General features: G+C 41.1%; 2 protein-coding genes across 6 annotated transcripts in view; both read left to right on the forward strand.

The window, feature by feature from the left end:
• Positions 1 to 7: 7 nt before the first annotated feature.
• LOC135094677 (integrator complex subunit 9-like) lies at positions 8 to 8,905 on the forward strand. Of its 3 annotated transcripts, none has more exons than XM_063994985.1 (15): positions 8 to 162; positions 568 to 705; positions 1,313 to 1,501; positions 2,195 to 2,397; positions 2,593 to 2,794; positions 3,392 to 3,481; positions 3,971 to 4,127; positions 5,066 to 5,246; positions 5,626 to 5,758; positions 6,066 to 6,168; positions 6,312 to 6,409; positions 6,827 to 6,934; positions 7,156 to 7,341; positions 7,545 to 7,700; positions 8,532 to 8,905. In XM_063994985.1, exons 2-15 carry the CDS (start codon positions 697 to 699, stop codon positions 8,646 to 8,648), a joined length of 1,932 nt encoding a protein of 643 aa, XP_063851055.1. In that variant the 5' UTR covers positions 8 to 162; positions 568 to 696; the 3' UTR covers positions 8,649 to 8,905. The 3 variants fall into 3 exon arrangements, with proteins under 3 accessions (XP_063851055.1, XP_063851056.1, XP_063851057.1); XM_063994986.1 differs by having other exon boundaries at positions 31 to 162; positions 572 to 705; XM_063994987.1 differs by having other exon boundaries at positions 67 to 162; positions 553 to 705.
• A 2,319-nt stretch (positions 8,906 to 11,224) lies between these two features.
• LOC135094780 (glycine receptor subunit alpha-3-like) overlaps positions 11,225 to 11,872 on the forward strand; it is an 11,063-nt gene continuing 10,415 nt past the window's right edge. For 2 of the 3 annotated variants that reach the window (XM_063995143.1, XM_063995144.1), the window contains exon 1: positions 11,235 to 11,872. This exon is cut by the window's right edge and continues 60 nt beyond it. The gene's annotated coding sequence lies outside the window, so the exon portion shown is untranslated. The other variant, XM_063995145.1, reaches the window with a different exon arrangement.

Raw genomic sequence — 11,872 nt, forward strand, 5'->3', positions numbered from 1 at the left:
ATAATAAAGAGCCAGTGATAACAGTAAATTGAGCGCCGATAGAAAGACGCCACGACCATCAACAACTGACTCGAGCACAGCCAAACAAACATCGCGTCAGTGCCGCTGTTCACTCCACCTTAATACCTTCACTTACCTGGAGGAATTGCCGTTGTGAGACTAGTAAGCTATTAAATACACACCCTTCCTTTAACAACAGCGTGCTTGTACAGCGGCGGCTCCTTATGGTAAATACGACAAGTATAATTAATAAGTTCATGTCGGATTTACCGAACTCAGCTGATTCGGTCCAAATATTACAGCAAGGAAGTTTGATATTGAAGGAATCAAAAAGGGGGATCCTAAAAATTAGATTAATATCGAAATAACATCTGCATTTTCTTCCGATAGGTTAGGTTCAAATTAATTAATTTCATTAATCTCATAATTACCCTTCAATACGTAGGTCACGATTTGAAAAGGTATACTTTTTTGCCCAGAGGTCAATGATAATTCTCAATTAATAAACTGAGGTTGTCTACAGAGTCTTTATAAGGGAAATTTATGTTTAAGACACTTCCATGCCAGCCAGGACGCGACCCAGACATGTAACACCCCTCACCCCACCGGCCGTGACCTGACGTGACCTGCCCTGCCCTGCCCTGCCCTGCTCTGCTCTGCTCTTCCCCGCCACTGAATGCACACCAAACACTCATCATGAAGTTGGTAAGTTTAAGTATTTGTCCTCCCACACTTATTTTTCTTACTCTTGGTTACTAAATATTTCTGTCAGTTTTTGAGTCTGGTCAAAAGCACAGTTGTCTACATGTTTAAGTGCGTTGAGGATGTTTGTTTGTTGTTTTCCTTTCTTTTTATTATTCTCGTTTTTTTCTTTTCATTCATTTATTTATTTTTTTCAATAATGTATCTTTTTATTTCTTCTCAATGTATTTTTTTTCTTATCTTTTCTTTTGTTCTTTTTTTTTTATCTCCTGATTGATTTTTAATAATAGTTTAACCTACTATAGAAAAGTTACTGAGATATTGAATGGTGCTTTTTTTGTTCTAGCAAGAGTTTGTATTAGTGGCCTAAACATTTAAAGACATGACCTGAACATGATCCAAACATGACCCTGTGTTTGCATTACTACTTGAGTGATTAATGAAAGTTGTTAAGATTTTGAAAGGTGTTTAATATTGTATTGGTGACCTAAACCTTTAAGAACATGATCCAAACATGACCCAAACAGTGACCCAAACATGACCCAAATATGACCCAGACATGACCCAAACAATGACCCAGACATGACCCAAACATGACCCTGTGTTGCAGTACTGCCTGAGTGGCCACCCCAACAAGCCATGCAATGTGGTCACCTTCAAGAGCTGTACACTCATGCTGGACTGTGGCCTCGACATGACCAGCGTGAGTCACTTCCTGCCTCTGCCGCTGGTGTCCTCGGCGAGACTCAACTCCCTCAACACCTGGGTGCCGCGGGACACTGACTCACAGCTGGAGGGGGTAAGGTGACTCAAGGTGACGCAGGGTGATGCAAGGTGACTCACTTGCAATCACTTACTCACTCATTCACCCTTGCCTTGTTTTTATTGTGGGGTTTATTGTTTGTGTCAGGAATTTGTGAGTTAGTTGTTAGTTAGAATTTGTGAGTATTAGTTAGAGAGAGAGAGAGAGAGAGAGAGAGAGAGAGAGAGGAAAAAAAAGACTTACAGAAAGAAAAGAAATGAGGAATCAAATAAAAAAAATATGGAAAGAACTAACAACGAAAGGCAGAAAACAAGCAGAACAAACACTGCATATCTTGTCACTTAGGTTGTGTTTTTCATGAGCCGTGGGAGTATTAATTAGATGGAAAACCAACAAAACTGAGAAGAAAAAGCTAAATAAACACTCCATTTCTTATTCTGGCCCCATATTCCCACAGGAGTTAAGAAAATATTAATTAGACAGAATAACAATGAAAGACAGATAAGGAGTCAACAAACATTCCTTTTCTTCTAATTCTGCTTCTGTTTTGGTGCCAGAATGTTAAAAATACAGGTAAAATAGCAACAAAAGGCAAAAAAATTAAATAAACGCTCATTTCTTCTCATTTTAATTCTACCCTCCTGCTGGAACATCAAAAATGCGGACAGAATAGCAAGAAAAAGCAGAAAAAGCTCAATAAAAGTCTTGGTTAATGTTGTGTCTTTCCAGGAGCTTAGGGAGTGCATGAACCGAGTGTTTGTGGATTCCCCGCCAGAGTTCGTTCCACCCGCTTCAGGTTTGGTGGATTTCTCGGAGGTGGATGCAATTCTGGTGTCCAACTACCACAGTATGCTGGCGCTGCCCTTCATCACCAATCACACTGGCTTCAGGGGCGTGGTGCTCATGACGGAACCCACGCTGCAGATTGGAAGGTGTGTGTGTGTGTGTGTGTGTGTGTGTGTGCGTGTGTGTGTAATAGATAAGATATTATAGTGTTTTTCCTTAATTATTTCTTTTATTTTCATTTCCTTCTTCTCTTTCCTTCTCCCAAAACAAGAAAAACAATATAAATTAGAAATATTAAGCATTATTCCACACTTTTCCTCCTCCTCCTCCTTCTCCTCCAGGCTGTTCATGGAGGAGCTGGTAGAGTACATAGAGAGGACCCCCAAGGCACGCCACGCCTCTCGCTGGAAGAACTACCTCCGCTGTCTGCCCCCGCCACTGTCCGAGGTGCGGTCGCCTAAGATGTGGCAGGCAGCTTACACCATGAAGGCCATCAACGCTGCCCTGAGCCACGTCCAGATTGTGGCCTATAATGAAAATATTGTGAGTGGTGGTGGTGGTGGTGGTGGTGGGCTGTTGTGAAAATGCTGTGATGGATTTTTGTTGTTGTTGTTGTTGTTGTTGTTGTTGTTTCAGGGTTCGGTGATGAAAATATTGAGTTTTTGAGTGTTGTCTAAAGTATTGTCATTTTTTTTTAGTTGTTGTTGTTATTGTTGTTGTTGGTGGTTGTGATGGCAGTGGTGGTGGTTGTGATGGCAGTGGTGGTGGTGGTGATGGCAGTGGTGGTGGTGGTGGTGGTGGTGGTAATGTGTTGTTGTCTGAGGGATCCAGGAAGAGAATATTAGAAAGTTGTTGAATGCTGTTGTTGCTGTTGTTATTGTTGTTGCTGCTGTGAATATCCTGTCATTTCAAAAAGGAAATTGACTAAGAACAACAAAAATAACATATTCAAATCTCACTTACAAAAAAAAAATAAAATAAAACACCAGAATGACACACACACACACACACACACACACACACACACACACACACACACACACACACACACACACACACACACACACACACACACACACACACACACACACACACACACACACACAAATAAGAGTGTATAGCTGTGCGTTGCCATTACAGGACATATGTGGGGCCCTGAAGGTGACGGCGGTGAGCTCTGGCTTCTGTCTGGGCAGCTGCAATTGGCTAATCTGCTCGGACCATGAGAAGGTGAGGCACTGGTGGTGGTAGTGGTGGCGGTGGTGGTGGTAGTGGTGGCGGTGGTGGTAGTGGTGACAGTAGCAGTGGTGAACCTTATAAAACCCTCCCCAAAAAAACAGTATTAATTGGATGTATTTTCCCTGTGAATTTTTTTGTGATATGTATTTTGCTGTACATTGACCCCTTCCCCTTTCACAGCCTGTTAACAAAAACGAGAAAAAACAGCTGTTGTACAAAAAATCACAGTAAAATGAATTATTATATTAGTAAACAGTTGTCTCTTTCCTAGCACTGTAAAGAAACCACCTGCTGTCATACTGTTCCCTACCAGCGTTCCCTTTCAAGAGTAGATAGAGAAAAACAAAGAAAGAAAACTAACAAAAATTATATTAAGTGAGGTATTTCTGGTACAACTTCTCACCTATCCTTTAAATCTACATAGAAAGAAAATGCCTGATATTTAAACTACCACTTGTCCCCTGCCCCTTTACCCCCCAGCTGGCATACCTGAGTGGGTCGTCAACGCTCACCACCCACCCGAGGCCCATCGACCAGAATTCCCTCAAAAATGCTGACGTTCTCATCATGACGGCTCTCAACCACACTCCGCTCTTCAATCCGGACTCCATGTTGGGGGAGTTTTGTGTGGCTGTGGGTGAGGGTGCCGGCTTCTTGTGGTCTTAGTGGTTAGCTGTAAATATTGGTATCTTTTAGTTAGTGTATCGGTGAAGTAATTGTTTGCAAGGATGTAACAGATAAATAAAGAATGTAAGGTTAATGGAATCTGTGTTGAGTTACAGAAGTGCTTATTTGAAAGATTGTAATAGAGGAATAAGTGTTTTAAATGTTGATTTTTGGAAAGGGAGAGATTTAACGTGGATTTATGTAATTTTTAACTGTGAAAATTGTTTGTGTTTTATCTGTCAACATTTGGAGTAGTTTCTCAGCCTGTCCCTCACCCTCACTTGCTCTTTCTATTCTTTTCTCAGCCAGCCCTTCAGTCCTCACTTGCTTTGTCTATCTATCTATCCTCAGCCAGCTGCTCACCCCAACATTTGCTCTGTTTCTATCCTCAGCCTATCTCTCACCCTCACTTGCTCTATCTGTCTATCCTCAGCCTGTCCCTCACCCCTCGTTCAGTGTATCTATCCTCAGCCTGTCCCTCAGCAATCGCTCAGTCTATCCCTCAGTTTTTCAGCCTGTCAGAAGTACAGTATGCCTAACTTCCACACTTTCTTTTCGTCACACACATATTCGTCCACATCCCAGAAAATAAGAGACACACACACACACACACACACACACACACACACACACACACACACACACACACACACACACACACACACACACACACACACACAGGAACAGCTAAACGACTCGCTTTCCTTTCACCACACACACCCATCCCTACATTCCTTACGATAAGTGATAGAGACAGAATCCCTCCTTCCCTTCCCTTCACTCACACACCCATTCATTCACATCCACACATTTCCTTCCCATCCCTTCACCGTACACCCATCCCCCATAAAAGAACAGGCACACATCCCCGTTCTCCTTCCCCTCACCACTGACGTTCCCCTTCCACAGCCCAGACGATAAGGAACGGGGGGAACGCGTTGGTGCCTTGTTATCCAAGCGGTGTGGTGTACGATCTGTTCGAGTGTCTCTCCAATCATATGGATAATCTCGGCCTTTCTCTCATCCCTATGTATTTCGTCTCCCCTCGTGCTGAGAACTCCCTGGGGTACTCCAATATCTTCTCCGAGTGGTGAGTGGGAGTGGGTGGGAGTGGTGAATGTATTGGTAGTTTGTAATTGTGTTTCTTTTCTTTTCTTTTCTTTTTTTTTTTTTTTTTTTTTTTTTTTGCTGTCTTCATCTGTTCTTTCTTTTTTGTCTTTCTTTTTGTTTTCCTCCTTCCTTTTTCTCTTTCTTTCCTTTTCTTTCTTCCTTTCTTTTCTTGTTTGTTTGTTTTTTGTTCCTTCCTTCCTTCCTTCCACCCACCCATCAACTCCTCTCCCACCACTATCTAACATTACCAAACCCCACAACGTAACCACTCACCTATTGCTTCCTTTCCACTTAACCTTTCCACTTAACCTTACCTAACCTAAAGCCCCACAGCTCAACCACCCACCCTCCTCCACCAGGTTGTCTTCAAGCAAGCAGGGAAAGGTTTACTCCATGGACGACCCCTTCCCCCATGCACACCTCTCTCGCTTGGGGCGCCTCAAGGCCTTCAAGAGTCTCGACGCAGAGGGATTCAGCTGTGAGTACAGGCAGGTGCGTGACTGGTGTGTTTGTAATCATAGCTGTGAGTGTAGATTGGTAGTCTTTAGTGTTTTGTTTCCTTGTAAGATTAAAGAAGGAAGGATTGCTTAGACAGACACTCCATTCAAAAGGGAAATATTAATGATTATTATTATATTTTTTGTTATAAATTGTAAAGTGTTTTGACAGCTAAAAACTTAAGGTTTGATCCAAGACCCCCTGACCTCCACCCCCCCTCATCATTCCTTGACTTCTGACCCTCCTGATCCCCTGCCCCCTGATGTCCTGTCCTGACCTACCCTGTGCTCTCCTCTGCCAGCCCTGCATTGTGTTCTGTGGCCACCCCAGCCTGCGGTTCGGAGACGCTGTGCACTTCATTGATATGTGGGGCAACAACCCGCAGAATGCCATCCTCTTCACAGGTGAGACACACACACACACAAACACACACACACACACACACACACACACACACACACACACACACTTCACATCCCACATACTTCAAACCCACACAGTTGAAAGCCATACATTTCAAAATAACACTATATAATCCCTTTCCCAGAGCCTGAGTTTGACATAGGGGAGGTGTTAGCGCCCTTCCAGCCCCTGGCGATGCGACAAGTGTACTGCCCCATCGACACCAGCCTGGACTTCACACAGGTGGGAACTCAGAGCACAGGGGAGGCCAGGAGAAGTGGCTTGGGTAGTGGTGCTAGGAGAAGTGGCTGGGGTAATGGTGCTAGGAGAACTGGCTGGGGTTAGTGGTCGAGGTGAGAAATCCTTAATACAAGAGTTAACCAGTATTCTCAGACATCCCTTTCTCTGGTAAACTCTGGAACTCCTGCCTGCTTCTGTATTTCCTTCTTCCTGTGACTTGAACTCTTTCAGGAGGGAGGTTTCAAGACACTTATCCTTTATTTTTTTGTGACCACTCTTGGCTCAGAGGACCAGAAGCTCAGTAGGCATTTCTTTCTTGTGAATTCTGTTGCCCTTGGCTGGTGTCTCTCTTATATAAAAAAAATTAAGGACACAGTTTGTCATCCTTGCATCTTGTGTCACAGCGCGTTCTTCCCCCAGGCAAGAAAGCTGATCAACGAGCTGAAGCCGGCCAAGCTGGTGGTGCCTGAGGTGTACATGAGGCCGCCTGCCAATGCCCCGCACCGCACTGACCTCACCCTTGACCTGGTATGAGGGAACTTTGTTTATTCTATGAAGGGGACAAAAAAAGTAAAGTAGTTTTTTATTTTTGAAATTTTGCTTGTTTATTGGTTGCAAGTCACAAATTGAGTCATATTTTGTTTTCTCTTGCATGACTCGTGAAAATCTCACACATCACAAAAAGAAAACGGAAAACAAAAATAACCTCCCTTCTTCCCTCTCCCTCTCCCTCTCTCTGGGACCCACAGGAGGAGGCACCACTGACCTATGGGGAGTGCCAGCTGCTTAACCTCGGCATTCAGCGGCGCCTGGAGACCATGAGCATCACCCCTGACCTAGCACTGGCACTAAACCCCATCACCATTAGGCCTGGCATCGTCACCACCACCATCACCGCCACAGTACATACCAGGGACAATAAATATACCCTACAGGTGTGTGTGGGGGGTAGGGAAGGGGGCGTAGGTGTGGGAAGGGGCGAATGGGGGTGTGTTTGCATGTGTGCATCTAGTTGTATCCTACAGGTGTGTGTGTATGTGTTTATCATATACCACACACCTATCTGACCTCCCATCACTAGTCTCCCTTCACCCAGCGTACCACCACCCACTAACCACTCTCCCTGTACCCATCCCAGCCCTTAGATGATGGGGACACAGAGCCACACGCCCGCCTGCCTACTTGCTACCCTTACGGCAACCTGAATGTAGATGAGCTGGTGCAGAGGCTGGCGCAGGCTGGCTTGGCGGATGCGAGGGTGGATGACAGCAAAGAGGGCCTTGTTATTACTCTGGTAAGGACTGTGACTTGCATTTTGGGTGATTGGAGGGGTGTTTTAGGGTTTTTTGGTGTGTTTTGGCATTTTTGGGGGTTTTTTGGTGTTTTGCATTTTTTAGGGTAGTTTTTTGGTGTTTTGCATTTTTTAGGGTAGTTTTTTGGGGTTTTGGCATTTTTTAAGGCAGTTTTTTGGTGTTTTGGCATATTTAGGATGTTTTGGGGGTGTTTAGGGCTTTTTTTCATTTTTAGGCATTTTGGAATTTTTAGAGGATTTTATTTTTTTTTCGGTGTGATTTTTTATTTTTTATTTACTTATTTATTTTTTTTCTGGGGGGGACTTTAGGAATCTTGTGATATTTTTTTTAGGTCTTTTTTTTGGATTACAGGTCTGATAATGATAGTAATTTACTGTTTATTAGTATTTGCAGTTGTCTTGATAAAAAAAAGATACATTAATAGAACAGAGTAAAATGTATAAAGGATGTAGAAGCTGAAAGATTTAAAGATTTCAAAGGCTGAACAAAATGCCGAGGAAGATTAGGAATGCGGGGAATGTTAGAATTAAAAAGAAATAGATCTAGGAATGAGATTAAGAAAACAAAAGATATTAGAATAAGATAAAGATAAGAATAAAATAAAGAAATGGAGGTAAGAAAAATAAACAAAATAATAAAATAGACGAATAAAAAAACACGAATGAAAAAAATAAGATTAAAAAGATAGGAAAAAGTAAGATAAACAAAAATAAGATAAAATAATCAAGAATAAGATTAAGAAAATAGTTAAGAATAAGATTAAGAAAAAAAAAAACTAATCTCTTTTTGTGTGTGTGCGTGCGTGCGTGCAGGCCAACGACGATGTGGTGATCCAAATTAACGAGTTTGCCACGCACATCATCTCAGCCAACAGTTCTTTGAGGGAGAAGCTGCGAGACATCCTGCTGGAGTGTCTGGGGAGCTTCTGAGGGGGTGACTGTGGGGGAGCGGAGGGATGTGACTGACTGAAGGAAGAACTGACTAGCTGACTGACTGACTGACTGACTCGCAAACCAGCTGACTTAATGTTCAAATAACTGATAAACAAGCAAAGTTGCCAAAAAAACAACTGACTGACTGACTAGACTACTGTGCCTTGTCCCTCCCCTACCCGCCCCTCCCCCCAACCCTCCCTTACTAGTGTAGTGGGGCTAACTGAAATATCTTAATAAACTGTTGAAATTTTTATGCTTTTTTTTTTTTTTATATATACATTTAGAGTTCAAATATTTTTTTACCACTTCCCTCTTCCCCATTCCCTTCTCACCTCTCCACCGCCCCTCGCCCGTGCCTCCAGTTCCTCCCCTCTCCCCAGGTCGTGGCGTGGGTCGGTCCACCAGACACCATTACCGTACTTCATGTAAACGATACGCGACTTCAGATATCTACTGCATTACAATATTCCTCGTTAAATAAATTAGTTAAAAAGATGGAAGTCAATGAAATCCGAAAATTTAAGTCTTAAAGAAAGAAAAAAATAATAATAATAAGCAAAGTGAAACGGAAGATTTCAGTTGAAACATGAAAATTTAGCAGTCTTAAGAAAAAATAAATACAACAGAAGAAAACGGGAAACCAGTTTGAATTAGTAAATCTTAACACCGACTAATTTAATTTCGCATATATATAACAATATTCTTCTGGCCAAAAAAAGAATAAATAAATAAATAAATAAAGATGAAATAAAAGTAAGTGAAAAGAAAAAACGGAAACCTCAATGAAATACAAAAAAAAAAAAAAGTAACGAGTCTTTCCACAACGACCACCACCACCACGACCACCACCACGACCACCACCATCATCACGCAGTAAATATTTGCTTCACGCTATTTATAATCCTGCAAAGTCGAGGTGGATCATAATCTCACTCCTCGTGGTCTCTTTCTCCTCCTCCTCCTCCCTCCCGCCATTACTGCAGCTTCCGTGCATGTGTTGGTAAAGAATCTCTCTCTCTCTCTCTCTCTCTCTCTCTCTCTCTCTCTCTCTCTCTCTCTCTCTCTCTCTCTCTCTCTCTCACCACCTCAGCAGTGCAGCAGACAAAGACTGTGACACGAGATCTAGAAAGAAAAAAGAGAAAAGTGCAGAGTTGTGAGAACGACACACACACACACACACACACACACACACACACACACACACACACACACACACACACACACACACACATCGCCAGGTATTTAAGTTTAGTCGAAGAAGAAGAGGAGGGCGAGGAGGAGGAGGAGGAAGAGGAAGAGGAGTTTGAAGTGTGATCCGTCGGCAGTCTCTCGGCAACCACCGAGGGGGCAGTTAGTCCGGCGTCTAGCACTACTACTACTACTACTGCTACTGCTACTACTACTACTACTACTACTACTACTACTACTACTACTACTACTGCTGCTGCTACAGTTGATATTACGGAGGTGTAGAAAAGAACCATCGCACTAGTTCATGGTGTTTCAATGACCACTTGAAGGTTGTTACGTAGTGTTTTGGTGAGTGGTGTTGCTGTCAAGGTGATTACTTTGAAAAGTTTAATTAGTTTTTTTTTTTTTTTTGTGCTGTTGTTGTTTTATTTTATTTTGCTTTGTTTTATTTATTTATTTATTTACTTTATCAAGAATTCAAGTTACATTTTTTTTCAGTTCAGGACTTTAAATGTTAAAAATTTTATATTATTCGAGAGTTTAAGGTTGTTTTATTTATTTTTTTCCTTAACAGTAATGTTCAAAACTTTTTAGCCACTGCAAAGTTCAATTTTCTGTATTTTTTTCTTTTGTTTTCAAGATTTTGCATTTTCTTTTAGTTTCAGTACTTTTTTTTTGGGGGGAGTATTTAATGTTTTTATTTGATTACGATGAGTTGTTCAAATTTTATGATTCTTGAAGTTTGAGTTTCACGAGTACGTTTGTTTGTTTATTTATTTATTTATTTATTTATCCATCCATCTATCCATTTATTTATTTGTTCATCTCTCTCTCTCTCTCTCTCTCTCTCTCTCTCTCTCTCTCTCTCTCTCTCTCTCTCTCTCTCTCTTGTTACTTCAGCCATTTTTACATATTCTGAAATCTGGACACTTATTTTCACTTTTCTACTTAACTGCCTCGTTCTTTATTAGTTTCCTAGATTATTTTCCTCGTATTGAATTTTTCCGGGAGCCTTGCGGGAAAAAGTTGCATGTTTACACTTTTCGTTGACATTACGCAACTTGTTTTTCTTCTTTTTCTCTCTTTTTAAAATCATCGTAAGTTTGTTTTTGTTTTCGTTTTTTTTATTGTAATCTTCAAATTTTGTCTTTTTACACTTTCACACTTAATAACCTTCGAAACTTACTTCCACACTTTTCAGCGTTACTTTTCATCCTTAAATAACCTTCGTAACTTTTTTTTCATTCATCGACACTTTTCATACTTTTTTCACACTTATTTTTCATACTTTTACACTTTTCTGGACTTATTTTTCATATTTTTATACTTTTCTGCAGTTATTTTTCATACTTCCATTCTTTTCACTTATTTTTCATACTTTAACACTTTTCATGAGTTATTTTTCCTACTTTTGCTCTTTTTACACTTATTTTTCATACTTTTGCTCTTTCCCAGCCTTAGTTTTCATACTTTTACACTTTTTACACTTATTTTTTCATTCTTTTGCACTTTTTACACTTATTTTTCATACTTTTGCACTTTTCCAGCTTTACTTTTCATACTTTTACACTTTCAGTTTTTCAGACCTATTTTTCATACTTTTATACTTTTTTCACACTTATTTTTCATACTTTGCAGTTTTCTGGACTTACTTTTCATACTTTCACACTTGAAGAGACTCGTTTTCCACATTTACACAGGCTCGTTTTCCAGTGTTTCCTCACTTATGTAACCTAAACTTCACATTTTCCCGCCCTTTTCACAGTTTTCCAGAATTATTCATACTTTGTCACCTTCCCAAGCAAACTTTTTCACTCACACGCTTTCCTAGACTCATTTTTCATTTTTTTTCCAGTATTTTCACACGTATCAGATTTTCTTCAGTAAATATCCCCCTCCCCCCACTTTTCAGGAGGACCTTCTTTTTCACACACACACACACACACACACACACACACACACACACACACACACACACACTAATTTAAAGAAGATAATCTCGCCTGAGGACAAACGGAACTTGAAAA

The sequence above is a fragment of the Scylla paramamosain genome, chromosome 46 (genome assembly GCF_035594125.1).
Source record: "Scylla paramamosain isolate STU-SP2022 chromosome 46, ASM3559412v1, whole genome shotgun sequence".
Taxonomy (NCBI): domain Eukaryota; kingdom Metazoa; phylum Arthropoda; class Malacostraca; order Decapoda; family Portunidae; genus Scylla; species Scylla paramamosain.

Excerpts from the sequence above, each read along its gene's own strand:
- LOC135094677 (XM_063994985.1), top strand. Across the intron at positions 5,759-6,065 it reads TCAGCTGTGAGTACAGGCAG|CCCTGCATTGTGTTCTGTGG; the intron begins GTGCGTGACTGG and ends CTCCTCTGCCAG. Across the intron at positions 7,342-7,544 it reads ACAATAAATATACCCTACAG|CCCTTAGATGATGGGGACAC; the intron begins GTGTGTGTGGGG and ends TACCCATCCCAG.